The sequence below is a fragment of the Chiloscyllium plagiosum genome, unplaced genomic scaffold, assembly GCF_037043375.1.
Source record: "Chiloscyllium plagiosum isolate Xiang-an unplaced genomic scaffold, Cpla_swu_hap1 HiC_scaffold_7, whole genome shotgun sequence".
NCBI lineage: Eukaryota > Metazoa > Chordata > Chondrichthyes > Orectolobiformes > Hemiscylliidae > Chiloscyllium > Chiloscyllium plagiosum.
The window spans coordinates 106881451-106901496 of record NW_028270145.1 but is presented as its reverse complement, the minus strand read 5'-3'; the positions used below and the strand labels follow the sequence as shown (position 1 = coordinate 106901496).

General features: G+C 41.8%; 1 protein-coding gene across 2 annotated transcripts in view; it reads right to left on the bottom strand.

The window, feature by feature from the left end:
* Window positions 1–394: 394 nt before the first annotated feature.
* Window positions 395–20046, bottom strand: part of pdia5 (protein disulfide isomerase family A, member 5) — a 125530-nt gene continuing 105878 nt past the window's right edge. Inside the window, exons 15-17 of one of the 2 annotated variants that reach the window (XM_043694262.2) lie at window positions 19028–19098; window positions 9335–9469; window positions 395–1458 (exon numbers count right to left, since the gene is read on the bottom strand). In XM_043694262.2, the coding sequence (XP_043550197.1) occupies window positions 1378–1458; window positions 9335–9469; window positions 19028–19098 (287 nt within the window). In that variant the 3' untranslated portion in view covers window positions 395–1377. The remainder of the gene's footprint in view (window positions 1459–9334; window positions 9470–19027; window positions 19099–20046) is intronic. The other variant, XR_006312204.2, reaches the window with a different exon arrangement.

The following is a 20046-nucleotide window of genomic DNA, read 5'->3' as shown; positions in this document are numbered from 1 at the left end:
CATTACCGTAATGCTACCATGCCCCCTTACTTCAGGATCCAATCAAATTAAAATATTCTCACCAACAGGAAACCAGCAAGTTCTTAAGGGCAGCTCGAGATGTGCAGTACCTGTTGGCCCAGCCAGAGAGCGGGCAAGACTTTGCACCAATGGACGTGAGTTAGGAATGGTCTAGCCCCAAAAGTGAACACCTACTGGGTTTGGAGATGAGAAGGTCAAAAACTTTGGAAGGATTCCCATTGATAATTTAATCAACTTTGTTCTTTTGTGGAAAGCAACACACAATAAACATGTGTTCAGAGTTCCTTACATTTTTATACCAGGAACTATAATTCCTCCTCACATACACTCAAGAGGCCTCAAATACCAGTGGAACATATAAAACCAGTGCAAGTAAAACACAAGAATGTTTAATTAGATTTCTTCAATAAGATAATTCTTCTATATTCATATTCAACATGCAATCCAAAAATAATCAGTTATTACTGGACCAATATGTGAAGGCAAAAATTGTACCCATACCCCTTTCCAATCTGCCTGATTATCTCGCCTACTTAATTTAGCTGCAGTATTCTGAAGCACCCTAAATAATCACAGAATTCAAAAATAATTGTATTTGACTTACTTTTTTTTTTGGAACTTACTTGTGCCATCCCTGAGCAATTTGATTAAAATTTTTAAATTGTTTTCTACCCTTCCCGGACTTTTAAGACCCACTCATTCCCCCACCCAGCCCTGTGAGAAAAGCCTGGCAATGATAGGCAATCTCAGACCACATTTATGGTCCTTAATATAGAAAACCCGCAATTATAAAACATTTGCATAGAACACGAGCTAGCAATCGATGAATGCAGTCTAGTTCCAATGTTCCTTTGTCAAAATAGGTCCAGTACGAGGTTGATCCATTCTTGTGTAGCTAATAAGGCAGATGTTTTAAGCCTTGCTCAAACGTTGGCATGTAATAACACTTCCTCTTCCAAACAGTTTGAAAGAATGGCTTTATCCTGCATTTATTGAAACCCTACCCTTTTCTCTTTCTCCTTTTGGAACCTTAGAACTGGAATATTGCAATCAGCAGGGGCACTGACAATACTGGCACCAGGACACATTTGTACCAGTCGATCACTAGTTACAAGTGTTGTACTTGGACACAATTGTGAGAAAGGCAGCATTTACATTTTAAATATACTTTTCTCATAATAGAGTGCAGCCCTTTTAAAAAAAGAACTGCAAGTGGTCCATTGCATTACAACAATTAATTGGGTACTCTTCATTTTGGGGAGAAAAACCGTCTATAACAATGTGAAGTTTCAGTACAGTAGTGATGGAAATAGGGCCCTTTCACAGTGTGCGGTGGCAAGCATGAGGTAGGCAACGTTATAATTCCTCCTTCCGCTTTGAAATCTTCTCATGGTCCTGCCCTCGCATTGCTCGGATGTAGTTAACAAAAGCAGCTTCCTAAGACAAATAAAAATTGCACATAAAAACCAATGATTGTTTTTGAAAGAAAAAAAAAATCAGAAATTGCTGGAGAAATCCAGCAGCTCAGAGAACATCTGTGGAGAGAAAGCAGCGTTAATGTTTCAGGTCCAGTGACCCTTCCTCAGAACCGACTTGAGCTATTCCTCTCATCAGAACGAGCAACATCTGCATCTCCATGAAACCTCTATGCGAAAGGCTCAAAGCATTCTGCTGACACCCCAGAGGTCAGCTGCAGAGAGCTCGCTCTGATCCTCAGCCACAATAACACATTGCAGAGATGCAACTTTAAGCTCAGCTATCTGAAGCACATTTTTTTTTGGGAGAAAAGTGTTCATCGAGGTGAACAATAATTCTCAGCAAGAAATGAATCAGGTGATCTTTCAAGCAGTCTGTGCTCACACTGAAGTACTCAGACCTAGCACAATACTGTTAGCAAAGTAAAGCTCCATCCTGTCGGCATCAGCAACTTGTTTCAGAAGCAGCTTTGGGAAAATTTACTGCTATCTTCATCCATTTCTCACACTATCTGTTCCTCCATGGGTCCCATAAACAGAATGGCCAAATGAGATTAATTCAGCATTAATTAAAGTCAATACAATTGTTGTTCCATGTCTGCTCAGAACTAAATAGAGACTGCCCAAACTTATTGCACGTGAATCTTACAGCCAGTAGAGTTGACTGGACTGGTGCCCAAAATGCCTAATCTATTGCATCACCCAGTCCTTTTGTTTTCTTTAAAAGTAACTGAAAGGGCTGTGATTCAAGTTGTAGAAGCAATTTCTCCACAACATTCTCTCTTAATGATCACATCAATGTGCAATCTCCTCATTGTGCAATGATTTGATGCAAGGGTTAGTTCAGAATTTCCTCCTCATTAACTTCACTGATTCTGTGCTGGATGACAGTTTCATAAAAACATAAAATAACATCAGCAGTCAGAGCAAATATAGGCTTTTTGGTCCCTCGAGTCTGTTCCACCTTTCAGTAAGATCACCATTGTTGTATTGGGGGCTTAATTCCACTTTCCTGTCTTCCCCACAACAGACACACACCATATAACTCTGGACTCCGTTGTTACCCAGAACTCCATCTTTTTAATTTTATTTATACTTTTATGAGGTGTAAACATCATTGACAAGACCAGTATAAGTTGTCCATCCCAAATGTCCTTGAATGACTGAGTGGCTTACTAATCCATTTTTAAGACGACAGTTAGGAATCAGTCACATTAGATTAGATTCCCTACAGTGTGAAAACAGGCCCTTCGGCCCAACAAGTCCACACCAACTCTCTGAAGAGTAACCCACCCAGACGCATTTCCTCTGACGAATGCACCTAACACTATGGGCAATTTAGCATGGCCAATTCACCTAACTTGCACATTTTTGGACTGTGGGAGGAAACTGGAGCACCCGGGGGAAACCCACGCAGACACGAAAAGAATGTGCAAACTCCACACAGACGGTCGCCAGAGGCTGGAATCGAACCTGGGACCCTGGTGCTGTGAGGCAGCAGTGCTAACCACTAAGCCACCATGCCACCCTCTTGATGTGATTGATGAGTCTCATGTAGGCCAGACTGGGTATGGTCAGCAATTTCCTTTCCTAATGGATGTTAGTGAACCAGATTCACATTTACTACCATGATAGGATCTGAATCCATGTCTCCAAACATTAGCCTAGTCCTCTGGATGACTAGTCCAATGACATTACCACCATGCCCCACTTCCCTTGTATAACTCAGCTTTGAATATATCCAATGACTAGTGATACTAATTGCTCTTCACGTACTTCAAGGAAGATGGAAAGCACAGAAAAGATGCACAAATACACCACAGATAGAGAACTTACTTATGAGAAGTGTCTTCCTCAAATGGAGTATTTTGTTTTAGTTGAGAGAAAAGTCAGGATGACATTTGATAGAGTTGTTCAAAATTAGGATGAATTTTGATGAGTTAAATAGGGAAAACCTGTTTCCATTTGCTAGTAACTAGAAGATGTAAATTAAGACCTACACCAAAAGAATGAAAATAAAGTGATTACTTTTCTAAATATGATGTGGAGGAGACGGTGTTGGACTGTAATCTGATGTTGTGTGATTTTCTTAACTTTTTCTAAATATGACAGACTCAAAGTGGGGGAAGAGGGTATTGGGTAGAATGGAGTACTGAACATAGATGCCAGAGGCAGAGACCTGGGTTCAATTCCCATCTCAGGCAACTGTCTGTGTGGAGTTTGCACATTCTCCCCGTGTCTGCGTGGGTTTCCTCCCACAGTCCAAACATGTGCGGGCCAGGTGAATTGGCCATGCTAAATTGCCCATAGTGTTAGGTGAAGGGGTAAATGTAGGGGAATTGGTCTGGGTGGGTTGCTCTTCGGAGGGTCGGTGTGGACTTGTTGGGCCGAAGGGCCTGTTTCCACAGTGTAAGTAATCTAATCATAATGATGGCACCAAATGCCACAGTAAACTTTCTTTAAAAAAAAAGGTGAATTTATATTTGATTTTTTTAAATGTGCAACATAGTGTGGAGATTAGACAAAAAAAAACTTTCAGAGACAGATGTTGGCACAAAGAGCTGAATGGCCCAATATTCTGCCAAACATTTTATGATTGCGCTTGTTCAAGTGGCCACTATTTGCTTGTCAGCAGACTGTCTGCATTGCGGTATGGTGTTCAGAGAGGAATGGCAGGCAGTGACCAGTGGGGTACCGCAGGGATCAGTACTAGGACCGCAGCATTTTATAATATATGTTAATGATATAGAAGATCGTATTAGCAATAACATTAGCAAATTTGCTGATGATACTAAGCTGGGTGGCAGGGTGAAATGTGATGAGGATGTTAGGAGATTACAGGGTGACCTGGACAAGTTAGGTGAGTGGTCAGATGCATGGCAGATGCAGTTTAATGTGGATAAATGTATGGTTATTCACTTTGGTGGCAAGAACATGAAGGCAGATTACTACCTAAATGGAATCAATTTCGGTAAAGGGGCAGTACAGAGAGATCTGGGTGTTCTTGTACACCAGTCAATGAAGGTAAGCATGCAGGTACAGCAGGTAGTGAAGGCGGCTCATAGCATGCTGGCTTTCATAACAAGAGAGATTGAGGATAGAAGCAAAGAGGTTCTTCTGCAGCTGTACAGGGCCCTGGTGAGACCACACCTGGAGTACTGTGTGCAGTTCTGGTCTCCAAATCTGAGGAGAGACATTCTGGCTATTGAGGGAGTGCAGCGTAGGTTCACGAGGTCAATTCCTGGAATGGCGGGATTACCTGACACTGAAAGACTGGAGCGACTGGGCTTGTATACCCTTGAGTTTAGAAGACTGAGAGGGGATCTGATTGAGACATACAAGATTATTAAAGGTTTGGACACTCTGGTGGCAGGAAACATGTTTCCGCTGATGGGTGAGTGCCGAACCAGAGGACACAGCTTAAAAATACGGGGTAGACCATTTAGGACAGAGATGAGGAGAAACTCCTTCACCCAGAGAGTGGTGGCTGTGTGGAATGCTCTTCCCCAGAGGGCAGTGGAGGCCCAGTCTCTGGATTCATTTCAGAAAGAGTTGGTTAGAGCTCTGAAGGATAGTGGAATCAAGGGTTATGGAGATAAGGCAGGAACAGGATACTGATTAAGGATGATCAGACATGATCATATTGAATGGTGGTTCAGGCTCGAAGGGCAGAATGGCCTACTCCTGCACCTATTGTCTATTGCATTTCCAGAGGTGATCACACATGGGAACCCTAGCTGATTTTTAACTTGTCTATTCTAAAAGCCAATGGTCCCCATAGCAGTACTCTATCCGACAGGTATTATTTAAAACAGTCAGTAGTTATTTGATACTGAGTCAAGTTTTTGACCTCTTGAATCCTTTCTACAAACCTCTGGCATTCACTTCCATGATACTGCATGTGCCCACTCTTACCCAAGTCCATGCTTTTGTTCCCCAATTCAACTACTCCGACAACATTTACCTCGATTGAACTGCCATTTACTGCCATCTGGAAACCAGCTCATCCAACACTGTTATCCATTTCCTAATTCAAAAAGAGGTCCTGTTCACCATCACCCTGAGAGACTAGGCTTAAAATGAATTTAAAATTCTAATCCTCCTGTTCAATTTCCTTAGCTCAAATCTCAGAAATCTTTCACTTCACCCAATTCTAAGATCAGATTACTTACAATGTGGAAACAGGCCCTTTGGACCAACAAATCCACACCGACCCGCCGAAACGCACGCCACCCAGACCCATTCCCCTACATTTACCCCTTCACCTAACACTACGGGTAGTTTAGCATGGGCAATTCACCTAACCAGCACATTTTTTTTTTGGATTGTGGGAGGAAACCAGAGCACCTGGAGGAAACCCACGCAGACATGGAGAGAATGTGCAAACCCCACACAGAGAGTCGCCTGAGGCGGGAATTGAACCTGGGTCTTTGGCGCTGTGAGGCAGCAGTGCTAACCACTGTGCCCCCTGCCGCCCACTATGCCACCGTGCTTCCCACAATTCTGGTCTTCTGCATCCACAACTTCTTACACCGTATCATTAACTTCCAAGCTCACAGCTACTTAGGCATAAGCTCTGAACCTTTGTGTGTAAAAACCACATCACTTCTCTCAGACACTCACTCAAAATGTACTTTGACTAAGGTTTTGCGCATATCTCTGAAATAATCTACCACTGTGCCAAAGCCAATGTAAATGTCACTAGATTAGCAATCCAGAGTTCCAAATTTTGTGGGGAGATTGGTTCAAATCCTACAATGCCAGATGATGAAATCTGAATTCTATATAAAATAATCTGGAATTCAAAGCTAGACTAATGGCAACCATTGTTGATAATCATAAAAATCCATATGGTTCAATAGTGCTCATTATGGATGGAGATCTGCCATCCTTACCTCGTCTGGCCAACATGTGACTCCAGATCCACCGTGATGTGGTTGACACTTACCTGCCTTTTGAAATGACAACAACTAAACCTCAGAGATATAGGCCTCATCTACTCAATCACTTCCTCTACAATTATCCCATTACACCAAGAAACAGCTGTATTTACTCTTTATTTACAGCTTTATGTTGTCCTCCCAATAAATCAGGTATGTCCCTCCCTCAGTAAGGAGACTACAACTAGACACAATGCTCCATGTGAGGTCTCCCATCTATAATTACATTAATAGTTCTTTGCCCTTATACCTCCTCTGTGACACATCTGCAGTAAGTGTTGGCACCTCCAGCAGCTTCCACCCTGCTCAGAGCTTTGAGCTAGTGACAAACTACAGTCATCGCGGCACTTCAGGGAAGGGGCAAAACTACTTGGGTTTCTCTGGACTAGGAGGCAGGGACATCATTTAGGATTTAGATTCTGATGAAGAGTCACCAGACTAGAAAAGTTAACGCTGCTTTCTTCCCACAGGTGCCACGAGACCTGTTGAGTTTCACCAGCAATTTCTGCTTTTGCCTCATTTAAGATTGGGTCTGATTTGCTCAGTGGTCAGAGACAGGAATGTGTGACTGCAAGTGAAGCAGGTAAGGGGATTCAGAAGGTAGTACTGCAGGCATAGAAGGCTCTGCCACTGTCTATCAGGTTTGAGGTTCTTTAAACTTGCGTGGATGAGACTGGAGGCTGCAGAGTGAATGAGCTAGCTAACATGGCACCATGGTACAGGATGCCATTCAAGTGGGGACAGCACCAAGAAATTAGTGGGAGCAAGGGATAGTATAGTGAGGGGTATAGACACTGTTTTATGTAGACAAGAGGATCGGTCCTAGAGAGCCGTGCTGCTTGCCTGGTGCCAGGTCTCAGGAACTTACAATGGGAGGCAGAGGATCCAGTTGTGGCAGTCAGTTAAGCACAAGCTGGAATCTGGAACTTACTATCTGTAAGGGTGGTGCAGGGAAAAACCCTCATAACATTTAAGAAGTATTTAGATTTGCATTTGCAATGTCACAGCATACAAGGCTATGGGCCAAGCGCTGGAACATGGGATTAGAATAGTTAAGGTTGTTTCTGACTGGCATTGACTTGAAGGGTCTTTTTCTGTTCTATTGATCTTTCAATAAAGGATGGGCAATAAATGCTGGCCCAGCCAGCAATGTCCACACACCATGAAAAAAAATTATTGTAATAAGACTGCGAAGCACCTTGGAATATTTCACAACATTGAAAATATGTTTAATGTAAGGTGTTGTTTTGGCCCTAGCTTGGAATGCTCTCAGTGTGTGTGGGCCAAAAACTTGATAATTTCTGAGTTATCATCGAAAGTGTAGTGCAGCGCTCCACTTGCAGAAAATAGGGCATCAACAGAATTGCGTGCAAAATCTCATCACAAAGCTCTGAGCACTTGAGATTAGAGAGGAAAATGGACAATGAATAAGGAGAAGAGAGTTTCACTGCGAGGGAATTACATTCACGAAATCTATTTTCTTTTAACTACTTTAACTAAACCTTTCAATACCAGAACCCATTCATTCTTTGTACTTCCAGAAATAATTTATTTTCTGGAGCACTTTGGAATATTTCAGAGAGATAAAGCTGCATATATAAAATAAAATACTTTACCATAAAATTCAGATCCCTAAATAACTGAAGTTATTGGGGAAAAAATAATTTCCTTATTGAGCTGAACCATTCAATTTTGTGTGACTATAGGTCACTTGTCTCTTGAAGACGCTGGCAGTTCAGTGGACTGAAAATGCTCTTTTGTGTAGTACCTGCGCCCAATTAGGATTTTTTTCCCCCTTTGTTTAGCTGCTTGGCTGTCTTGTCTGAACATCGAGTGCCATGTTTAAGGCAAGCTGAGAAATCTCCGCAGGTAGAATGCTTTTGCCAGTTACAAGCTGGTAAGTGTTCTCATTTCCTTGTCTCCAGAGGTACACTCAGTTTAACAAAATCCAACGTGGTCTTAATCATGCACAAATGGGAGATGGGAGGGCTCTACTGAATTACAACCAGATAATCCATGTAGCCCGGCACTATCACTGGCCAGTTCTCATGCAGGGACCACTCACCTGTTAGTTAGATTTGTACAACCTCAAAATGTCCAAAACACTTCACAATCGATGAATGTTTTTTGAAGGGCAGGAAAGGGGACAACTAATTCATATACAAAGTCCTACAAGCAACAGCGGTAAATGACCAGACAAAATCTGTTTGTAGTGATGTTAGAGGAGCGAAAACCATTGGTTAGGCACCAAGAAGCATTCAACACAAGAACAGTAAATGCTGAAATTACACAGCAAGTCTGTGGAGTTTGAGACTTAATGCTTCAGTTCTGTTACCTTTCATCAGGAAATTTCCTTTCTTCTTTCCAAATAGTACCACAGGATCATTTACATCCACTTGATAGCAAAGTTAGGGCCTCATGACTCATGAGTTTGATGACGCATTTGATAAGTGGCACCTCTGACAGTGCAGCACTCCCTTGGTACTGCATTGGATTATCAGCCTAGAGTTTGTATATAGTTGTCAAGAGAGGCCCGAAAACACATCCTTCTGATTCAGAGCTGAGTGTTTTTGCCATAGAGTCACAGTTGACTCCTGTTAGCGCACTGGCTTAAACAGACCTAAAGGCAAAATGATGACCTGTAACCTCCAAAAACTGGTTTACTTATTCAGGTTCATTCAGTAACTGGCCAGTTAGCAATAGAGACCTGAAACCCAATGGACCTGCCTGATTCAGAAATCAGGATCAATGAAGCTGCTACTGAAGACTGACTTAAATTAGTGTCAATCATCAAGAATTTTAGCTTGGAGCTGCACTGACCCATCTTTTGCTCCCTAATTTACCAGAGGACAATCCTTACACAAGTGAGAAAAAGAGTCAATGCCAAGTTATACTCACCGCTCTTTCTCCACTGTACCTCTCCATAAATTTGCCATAATTGTAATAGCTGATCATGGGGTATCCCTCCACACCTTCCTGTTTGCATAACTCATGATTCTGTCCTTTAGTACAATCGACTGCAGCATAGGCAATCTGCAAATTGAAATTAAAACAAGTGAAATTAAAAAAGACAATATTGCCATTCTGTCTTGATGGGTGAAAGATGAAAAGCTGCGACAGTGCCTTTTTTCGGCATTACTTACGCTCTGTACTGCCAAGTGACTACTAACAGACAATAATCTTGGGTCTGAACAAAATCAACAAAGGATCAACTGGTGCCACTGGTTACCGAAGCGCCATATTGGTGAATTAAAAGTCCTTTTATTGGTCAAACTCTATGGGATCAATGACCTCTGTGAGCTGTCAATCTCCTGTGATAGTTATGCAGAACATACAGAAGGCAAAGGGCTATTCTGGCAAAGTGGTAATACCCTTGCCTCTGAACCAGGAGACCTGGGTTCAAGTCCCACCTGCACCAGAGGATATTTGAACAGGCTGATTAGAAAATATATAGAACATAAAAAAAAGAGCAACAGGTCCATGCAGTTCATGCTCCATTCAAGACCGTTTTCTAACACTTGAAAGCCTTCTTCTCTCAACCTACTTATCTAATTTCCCCTTAAATGCATCAATGCTACTCGTTGTGGTAGCAGGTTGCACATTCGGAGGGAAAAAAGTTTCTTCTGAATTCTGGGAGAGAAGGCAGAGGAGAAACAATGCATAACCTTTGACCCAATGGAAAAAGCAGACAGGATCCCCCCCCTGCTATAGGCAGCTCTTCACAGATGAATATAGTTGGCACTCCAGATGACAATTTTTATCTCCACATTGCAAAATCCTTTAATGTCAACTTTTCAATACAATATATAGTTGGAAAAAATTGACCTGCAAGAACACGAGGGGGTCGAGAAGACGTGCTGCAGCAGTACAGGCCCTGATTAGGCAACATCTACAGGACTGATAGGAGTACAGATTTAAGATCATTGGCAAAGACAGCAATGGAGACAAGAGCAGAATCTTTTTCACTCAGTGAGTGACTAAAGTTTGGAATTATGTGGTCTGAATATGGGGGCAGCAGATTCAAATGAGAGATTCAGGACGAAATTGGATTACTATCTGTAGAAAATGAATGTGCAGGGGAATGCCACGAGGTGCACGGCTCATTCGGAGTACAAATATAGAAAATGAGGGGCCAAATGGCCTCCCACAGGGCTGTAACACTTCTATTCTGGGCACCCCACCACAGGCCTTGGAGGAGTGCCACAAATTTACTCGAATAATCTCGGAGCTAAATTAGATTTAAAACAAAAACTATTCGTGGAATGTGAGTATTGTTAGCAAGGTCAGCATTTATTGCCCATTACACAAAGTTGGATTGTGTTAAGGGACGTATCTATGGAAGTTTTCATGTTATCTTGGGAGTCAACAGGGTAGATAAAAAGAAGTCATTTCTGCTGGCTGGAACAAGGGAATACAGCCTAAAAATTGGAACTGGGCCTTTCCTTGAGAAGGGCACAGACAAGTAAGCACAGGTGGTGGTCACAGTTTTGCGAACTGCAGTGGCTTTCTAGATCAATTGCTCATTGAAAAATTATTAAATTTATCAACCTTTTTAAAAAAAAATATAGGTAAGCGATATAGGGTGAAGTTAGGTACATGAAATTAGTTCACAGATCAGCTATCAGTTTAAGTCATGGACTAAATGACCATTTCCTACATTCCTCATCACCCATTCAGAAAACACAACAGCAAATCAAAAGCATTTTTGAAAATCCATGCAGCCAAACATTCTAGACGAGAGAAGTCAGCAACCTCTCTCCATAGCTCAGTGATCAATTGAACAATGCAGTGTGGGAATGAGCCATATGGAGTAGGGAAAAACCTCAGAATTGGTCCCTGCCACACATGCTGTTAGTTAACCTCTGGTAGGAGAAATAAGTTGAGAGTCCCTGGTAACATAATTGGTGAGGTGTTACCAAATCTGATCACTATCTAGCAACACTTGCTGGAAATTGTTTTAGACCAGTTTCACTGGTACCCAACTGTGAATGTCGTATCTCACATTAAATTTAGTTATTTTGATAACTTATGCCAAAGTAATACTGTATTCTTGAAAAAATCATTTCTTCAGGAGACTAGGAAAAAAGAGGACAAGGAGCAGCAGTGAAGAGAAGAAAAAAAACCTCCTCTGAAACAATCCCTTAAATATTTTGTAACAATATTAACTTCACCCCCCCCCCATCTTAAAACTACAGCTTCGAGCAATATTGATGACGGACTATGGGAGAATAGCAGCGTCAATCTTGAATCTGTCCCTTGAATCTCAACAGAGGTTAGTGGATGGTCCCCCTAAGTGGAAACCATGGCTGATTCAGAACCACTTTCTGAGCCCAATGGGAGAGTACGTGATCAATGGTCTCAGCACAGATCAAACTGAACCAGTAACCTTACTATTCAGCTGTTTGACTCCACAGGCATGTGATGAACATGAGATCTATTGGGACCTTGGAAGACCGAATTAATAAGGGCGGGGAGGAGTAAAAATGAGAGGGAGAAAAGAAGTGTAACTCAAATGATGTAGAATGCAAACTGTCAACGCTGGGCAGCAATGTGGACAATCGCCCATTTGCTGATAAGCAGCTTGAGACAACAATAGAGAAAAGGGGTAATTTAACCCTTTTAACCTGCAAACTGTGAAAATTCCAGCAAGCTGCGTAATTACGCTGATCATTCTGCTGTCACTACATCTCAAATCTAGCTGACATTTGTTTGCACAGTAAATCACTAAGTGCCCAACTAACATTTTGGAGTGCATTTTTGATGGTACAATCGATTAATAAATATTTCCTGCAGAAAGCACCATATTATTTAGTCTGTATATGTCACCAACGTGCAGCTTTAATGTAATGAAGTTTTAAAGAATGATTAGCGGTGACTGGAGCCACTGATTTGCATTGGGTAAACGTCTGCAGAGAAGGCACATTGAGCAGCAGAGTAACTGCAAAGAGATAGATTGCACCATATTAAATTCAAATGCAGTTTGAATGCATTTCACCTCCTTGTTTTCTTATAAAAACATTGCCAATCATTTTTCTCCTTGCTTTGTTAAAAACACAGGTTTTTTTGATGGAGAAAGTCAGAACTCCGCAACAAAAAGTGCCTCTTGTTACCTTTCCTATTCTCAGTGTGTGAACTAGGTTGTTTGATCACAGGGTGAGAGTGAAGACTGCAGATGCTGGTGATCAGAGTCAAGATTAGAGTGGTGCTGGAAAAGCACAGCAGGTCAGACAGCATCCGAGGAGCAGGAAAATCGACGTTTTGGGCAAAAGCCCTTCATCAGGAATGAGCTCATTCCTGGTGATGGGCTTTTGCTCGAAACGTTGATTTTCCTGCTCCTCGGATGCTGTCTGACCTGCTGTGCTTTTCCAGCACCACTGTAATTTTGTTTGATCACAAGGACTATACCACTGCCCTTACCCAACAACTGGAAGTTCGTATTCCATGAGGAGCCAGACAGGAAGCCTGGGAAGTTTCCCCTTCTTTGGTTCAAAGGTATATCAATATGCACATATATTTAATTAGGAAAATCAACCAGTTGAGCTTCGTATATGCGTATAGGTGAGAAACTGCAAGAGGAGATGGAGTCTGAATTACAGATGATTGAAAGGGTGATGAACAAGGTGCAGCAGGCTAACTCCAGGGTGCACAGTGTTAGCTTGGAGGGAAATTACACAGATCCATCCACCACCTCAGTACACCCTCAATGCTCTGAAGCCAACAAAGTATATTTTAAAGTTTGTTGTATTGTAGGAAATCAATATTGAATGGCTGGTGATGCACAACCAACAGTGAAAATTAAGTTGGAAACCAGAATTCACACAGGACGATAACCCAATTAAATTGATAGCAATGTGCATTTACAGAGCAGGAGGGCAGCGTCAAAATATTCTGGAAAAGAAAACCATGGGAAAAGCACTGAAGCAATTTCGGGCTGAAGAGAACGTAGTGAGCAATGAGATGGGATGAAAAAGGAATAGAAATATAAAATTGTGAAGGTGTGAGGGGTTTGGTGGGGTAGGGCATTGGCTAAATAGTCAGACACTTGATTGAAGATCAGACAGGTTGGAAATGGTTGGGTTCATTTACAGCAGGTGCGTGGAGGTATTCGATACAATTGCGCTAAGGTCGGAAACCTCTCAAGACCTACAGGCACAGATGACAACTGCATTGCCCTGACTACATCTAATTTGAGATCAGCTAATTCAGCACAGGTCAGGAAGTGGGGACACCCCGAAACATTTATATTCAGCTACTCACTGCCTTGGTTAGCCGAGAGATCAACGGAGCCTGACAGTGCATTCTAGCCAGATTGAAATGACGTGGATCCTTTATTAGTGCAAGATCCTATTCACATAACTGGTTTATTGGCAAAGCGAAATGGACCTAATGGAATTGTTATTGACAGTCATTTGGGGAAAAATAGGGAAAGTGAACAAAGCAGCATAAAGTATATTGATTTTTGGCACTGTTTGCAAGACATGCAGGGGTAGGCATTGTTTTGTTCCATTAACACAAGTTGCTGATCAATATGTACTCTGCAATGCAAGGTTATGAAGAAGCGTAGGTCAACAGCACATCCCTGACACACCAAATCATTTTCTATTTAGGTGATCCTAGATTTAGCTTCTTAAAATTGCAAGTTCTGTAACTCACTGAGGGAGTTGATATTTGCTAAAAGGGTTACATTATGAGGTCAAGTCACATAGACTCAGCTTACAATCCCTGTAGTATGGAAGATTAAGGGGTGATCTCAGTGAGGTGTCGAAGAGGATTACAGGATTTGATACGGGCTCCGAATGAAGAACTATTTGGTCTAGATGGGGTAGGGTACGTTCTGAACAAGGAGGCAGAACCGTAAAATTGGAGCCAAGTTTCTCATGGATGAAATCAGGAAGAACTTCTCCACACAAAGAGTAGAAGTCCAGAGCTCTATTTAGCCTTCCACAGCCCTCCCAAACATGCCCAAACTGTTGTGACTAGGTGGTTACTGAAAAGCTGGGATTGCTCAGATTTTTTTGTTGTATTAACAATTACAGAATCAAGATCCGTAAATGGTGTTAAGATGAACCCAAGAACAATCCTGTCAAATGGTGGAATAAGATCACCAGGCTGCACAGTCCACTCTTGTTCCTATGTTCTACATTCTGTAATTGATGACGTGGGGTGGTGCAATGGAATCATTAGCCCTGTGCACAGTAAATGAGCTAACCAGCAACGAGCTCCCAAGCGTCCTACTTTTCCACCATTTTTCCAACAGAGCTTTTGATCTCACCCAGATCATCAGGGTAGGTGAGGGGGAGACATTTATACATCTTAAGACTCATGGGTTACCAACATAGAAGGAAGTGAAGGAGTTTACATGAATGGGCAAATGTTTGGCAGACAGAGTGTGATGTGGTAAAATGTGAACTTTTCCACTTTGGCAAGAATAAACAAGCGGCAATTGTAGAACTCTGAGGTACAAATGAATCTGAGTGCACTGTTATATAAGTCACAAGAAGTTAGCATACAGGTTCAGCAAGTAATCAAGAAAGAAAATGGAATGTTGTCATTTATTAAAGGGGAATTAAATATAAAAGGAAGGATATTTTGCCCCAGTTGCATAGTGTGTTGGTGAGGAGTACTTTGTACAGTTTTGATCTCCTTATTTAAGGAAGGTTGTAAATGTATTGGAATAGTTCAGAGAAGGATCTGACATACCTTGGTCGGCAAGAGTCATATTAGGAAAGGTCAGACAGTCTGGACTTGTATCCATTGGGATTTAGAATAATCAGAAACAATTATATTGAAACGTAAGATTCTAAGGGTCCTGACAGGCTGGGTACTGGGACAAGTCCCCTTGGGGGAGGGAAAAAAAGGAGCCTGCAACAAGTGAAAACAGTTTGAAAATAAGGGGCTGTCCATTTGAGATAGTTATGGGGAGGAATATTTTTCTCTCAAAGGATCACATGTCTTTGAACTTTATTCCCCAAACAGCAGTGGAGGCAGTGTCATTGGAATTCTTTTAAGGTGAAGGTAGATACATTCTTGACTAATGAGTGAGTCAAAGATTATCAGGAAATGTGGAGTTGAGGCTATTGTCTTACTGAAAAAAAAAACAGAGGGGTTGAATGGCCTACTTCTGCTCCTAATTCATATCAAGTGGATAGAGAATGGCTTCACAGTACCCACCTCGGGAGCATAATGAAACAGGTCACTATTCTTCCCTCCTCTTCCATTAGGCACAAAATACAACTGGCAATCAAGATAAAATAGGAGCTATCATATAGACTTAGAATATCTATCAGAAGAAGTGGGCTGTACCTCATGTGAGTTTGCCATTGAAAGAAATGTACTAATTAATAGAAGAGAATTCAAACAATGCAGGGTCACTGGAATAGAAATGTTGACTGTTTTTCTCTCTACCAATGCTGTGAGACCTGCTGAGTTTCTACAGCACTTTCTGTTTTTGTTTTAATCAAATATAAATTGCTAAGGTCAAAGTACTTTGCAATTTGAGCTAGTAAACAACATATGACCAAATGAGTGCATCAATTAAACCTCAGTCCATGTCTAGGTTTGACAACATTAAGCAGCCTGTATTAAACACAGCATGGAGGCGGTGATTCTCTTGTTGGACAGAGACCACAGAGTAACTGAAGTTCAGCATGAACAAAAATAACCAGAGAACTGCAGATGCCGGAAGTCAGAAACAAAAACAGAAATTGCCAGAAAATCTCAGCAGGTCCAGCAGTATCTGCAGAGAGAAAGCAGAGTTAACATTTTGGGACCAGTGAACCTACTTTCGAACAAAGAGTTCTGACGAAGGGTCACTGGACCCAAATTGTTAGCTTTGCTTTCTCTCCACAGATGCTGCTCAACCTGCTGTGTTTTTCTAACAACTGCTGTTTTGTTTCAAGTTCAATATTACCTGGGATTGTGAATGACTGAAGATCAATATTCAGATTCTCAATTCTGAACAGCTAACTTTAAAGATATAAAGCAACATGTCTTAACACATTCATGGTTGAGAAACACCGTCCAGTCAGTGGATAATTGGGAAATTAAAGAGGTAATGCTGAACGTGTTACTGGACACATACAAATCTGAATCAACAAACATGTAGCCAAACCAGATGCCAAATTAATCAGAAGGAATGTAAGCAGCAAAAACATATCCTAAAATATGCGTAGGGAAAAGGCAAAATGTTTAGTGAAGTGAATACAACAACCAAATACATTAAAAGATGACTGGATGCAAAGAGGGAACAGGATGGGAGCATGGTTGCAGGAACTGAAAGAGTTTCTAACTGACGAGAGGGCAGTTGGAGGAGCAATGGAAAGCCTAAAGGGCGCAAACGTAATTATTTAAGAAATGTCATATTTGGGAGGGTTGGGAAACTGAAGTTTGTTTCAAACGATAGGTTGTAATTGGGCTGAATAACCTCCTGTCACCAGTACTTAATTCATACCGGAAGAAAAGATTTGCAGTTATATAGCAATTTTCATAACTTCAGGACAATGAATCATGTTTTGAAGTGCAGTCGCATTTATAATGTAGGAAAATGCAGCAGCGAATTGGTGCACAACATAGTTCCACAAACTGAAATAACTATTAGCTAGATTAGATTAGATTAGATTAGATTACTTAAAGTGTGGAAACAGGCCCTGCGGCCCAACAAGTCCACACCGACTCACCGAAGCGCACCCACCCAGACCCATTCCCCTACATTTACCCCTGCACCTAACACTACGGGCAATTTAGCATGGCCAATTCACCTAACCTGCACATTTTTGGACTGTGGGAGGAAACCGGAGCACCTGGAGGAAACCCACGCAGACACGCGGAGAATGTGCAAACTCCTCACAGCTGTGAGGCAGCAGTGCTAACCACTGTGCCAGATCTTTTAGTGATATAGATTGAGGGATGAATATTGGCCAGGACACTGCAAAAGCTCCACTACTTTTCCTGAATTAGTGCCAGGGAACCTTTTATGTCCACCGGAGAGCAGAAATCTACCAGGAGGCACCTCCCACCGTTCAGTACTCCCTCAGTACAAACCTGAGTAGTGTGCCCAGATACCTGGGGTAAGTCTTGAACCCATAAATGCAAGGCAAGGGTGCAACCCACACAGCAACAGCCAACGATTACATGGATTGGATAATGATCAGCCATGATCATACTGAATGGTTGATCACATTAGGCTTGCAAACCCAAATGGCCTTCTCCTGCTCCAGTTGCTGTTGTTCTATTATGAGGGAGGAATTATTTATCATTTCCCATGGTGGAAAGGTCATGGAACATGAGAAAAGCAGAGAGAAACCTACATACCCTTGCTGATTGTAGAACTGAATGGTGTATCTACGAGGGCATAGGTAAGAAGTGATCATAGTGAAGAGTTGATTTGGGATGCCTTCTCTGCATATGGGCAAAAGTTGGATTGTGAGCTCCCCCTGTACTGAGGATCAGGAGTTTGCTTTATAGGACATCATGAGCACAAACTCCTTTTATAGCGGAAGGTGGGGGCACCACGTTGGATGCCCAGTGTACTTTCTCATATTCCAATCTCCAAGCTGGAAGAAAATAGTGTGACAGTGAGGGGGTGAGGAAAAGGAAATAAAATGGAAGAGAAGGGAAGGCAAGTTTCTGGCTGTGCTGACAGCCTTTTTACTCTGCAGGGTAGTTTGTATACTTAGCTTGGTGGCAGACACATGCACAATTACTCCCAAACTTACTGCCAAGTTAACTCCCTTAAACTTTGCAGAATCATAAAAATGTGTAAAAAAAAATTGCAGCCACACACAAGTCAGAATTGCGAATTACTACACAACAATCAAGAACTAAAACTGACTCTTTGGTCAAAGTTCCAACAGGATGAGGTTGGTTTCATCCCATCTGAGACAAAGGAAGATTGAGAAGGCTTGTGCTGAATACATCGGTCCTCACTGCAGGTGGTTCCACCCCTCAGGATACAGGCAGCCCACAGGGAATTCTTCTAACCAAATGACCAAAAATTGTTTAAGAGTAAACAGAGGTTATTCAGTCCTAAACCTTGGCTGTGGTTCTTCAAACTGTGACCCCATTAGTCCCACTCCCCCCCCACTTTGGTGTTATAATGTTACAACTTCTGTCCAGATAAAAGTGGTGAGATTTCACTGCCTTGGCCTCATCTGATACACATTTTCCAGCTTGGATAGATATTGGGAGCAAGAATATTAAAGGGTATGGGGAGAAAGCAGGAACAGGGCACTGCGTTGGGTCATCAGCCATGATAATATTGAATAGTGGAGCAGCCTCGTGGGGCTGAATGGTCTACTCTTGCTCCTATTTTCTATGTTTCTACAAATATGCCTTTCACTCTTGTACATCAAGAGTCACAAACAGCGACTGTGGTGTGCACTCACTGTCACCCCCATCAAAATCAGCTTTACAACGTGGGAAAACGCCAGAGCTCGGTGTTCATTTGTATCAGGTTACATATTTGGACCATTTAACCATTGGCGGAGGGGTTGTGGGGAAAGAGTATCTTACACAAGTGCGTGCAAATTCAAAGATGAATTGTTCTACACCACGTTTAAGAGATGGGACCAATCCCTTAAACCGTAAAATTACCTTTCGTTCTTCTTTAAAATGGTCAGCGGCTGTTGTGAAATGTGGGATAGTATTCTTACAGTGAGGGCACCCTAGAACAAAAAAAATGAAAGAGCAGTTCATAAATCACCCTGGGCACAATTGAAAGCTTGATCTGGAAGGTTTGAAGAAAGAGCAAGAGAGAAAAAAAAACAAAATGTAGCTTTCTTTACATCTATCCAGGCCAGTGGCATAACAAAGGACTAAGCATAATGCCATATTTGTTTTTGCAAAGATATTGTGATCAGATCTCTTCAGTGCATTATACGCATGGGAACTACTTATTCTAACATGTTATGCGTGAAATAATTCCCATGTGACATTGAGAATAGATTGGTTCCAGTCTCCAGCTTTGTGTGTGGTATTAGCAGAATTAATCGGGATGGAGCCTTCATCCTGCTTACACAGAAGATCTTCACAGTGCTAAGGGCAGGCAACAAGGCTTCCTCTGATCAGTCGACAAACAAATATAGATGCCATTGTGTGTGGTTTTGCTGTCACCTTGAATTAGTGGCAGAAGGGGGCATCACAAAGAGCCAAGTGTAGGTATGGAGGTCCTTTTCTTATTTTATAATGCTCCTGAGAAGTGCATTGGGACATTTCATTATGGTAAAGGTGTCAGATAAATGCAAATTATAGTCGACTTATGCTCTGTAGCAAAATATGATTAACACCCCTGAACAATTTATACATTTGTTTCTTTGCTGCACTACTTGCAAGTCCACCCCAATCTGAGATAGGAGCTGCCTGACTGCAGTAATTAACTTTTTACTAGTTTGCACCTGGGTCTCATAAGGTACGATCAGGTTGAAAAAGTGCTCAGGGTTGACTTTTCCATTTAACAGAAGATTGGTTGGTTTCTTCTCATTACCCCCCCATTCAAGGTTAAATAATTCAGATTTTCTTTTTAAAAAGGCTGTTGTTATGGCACACGAGACCATTGTCAGATATATTCTCTCTACTGCAATATTACAGTATGTTTGAATGCTTCCCAGAGTACC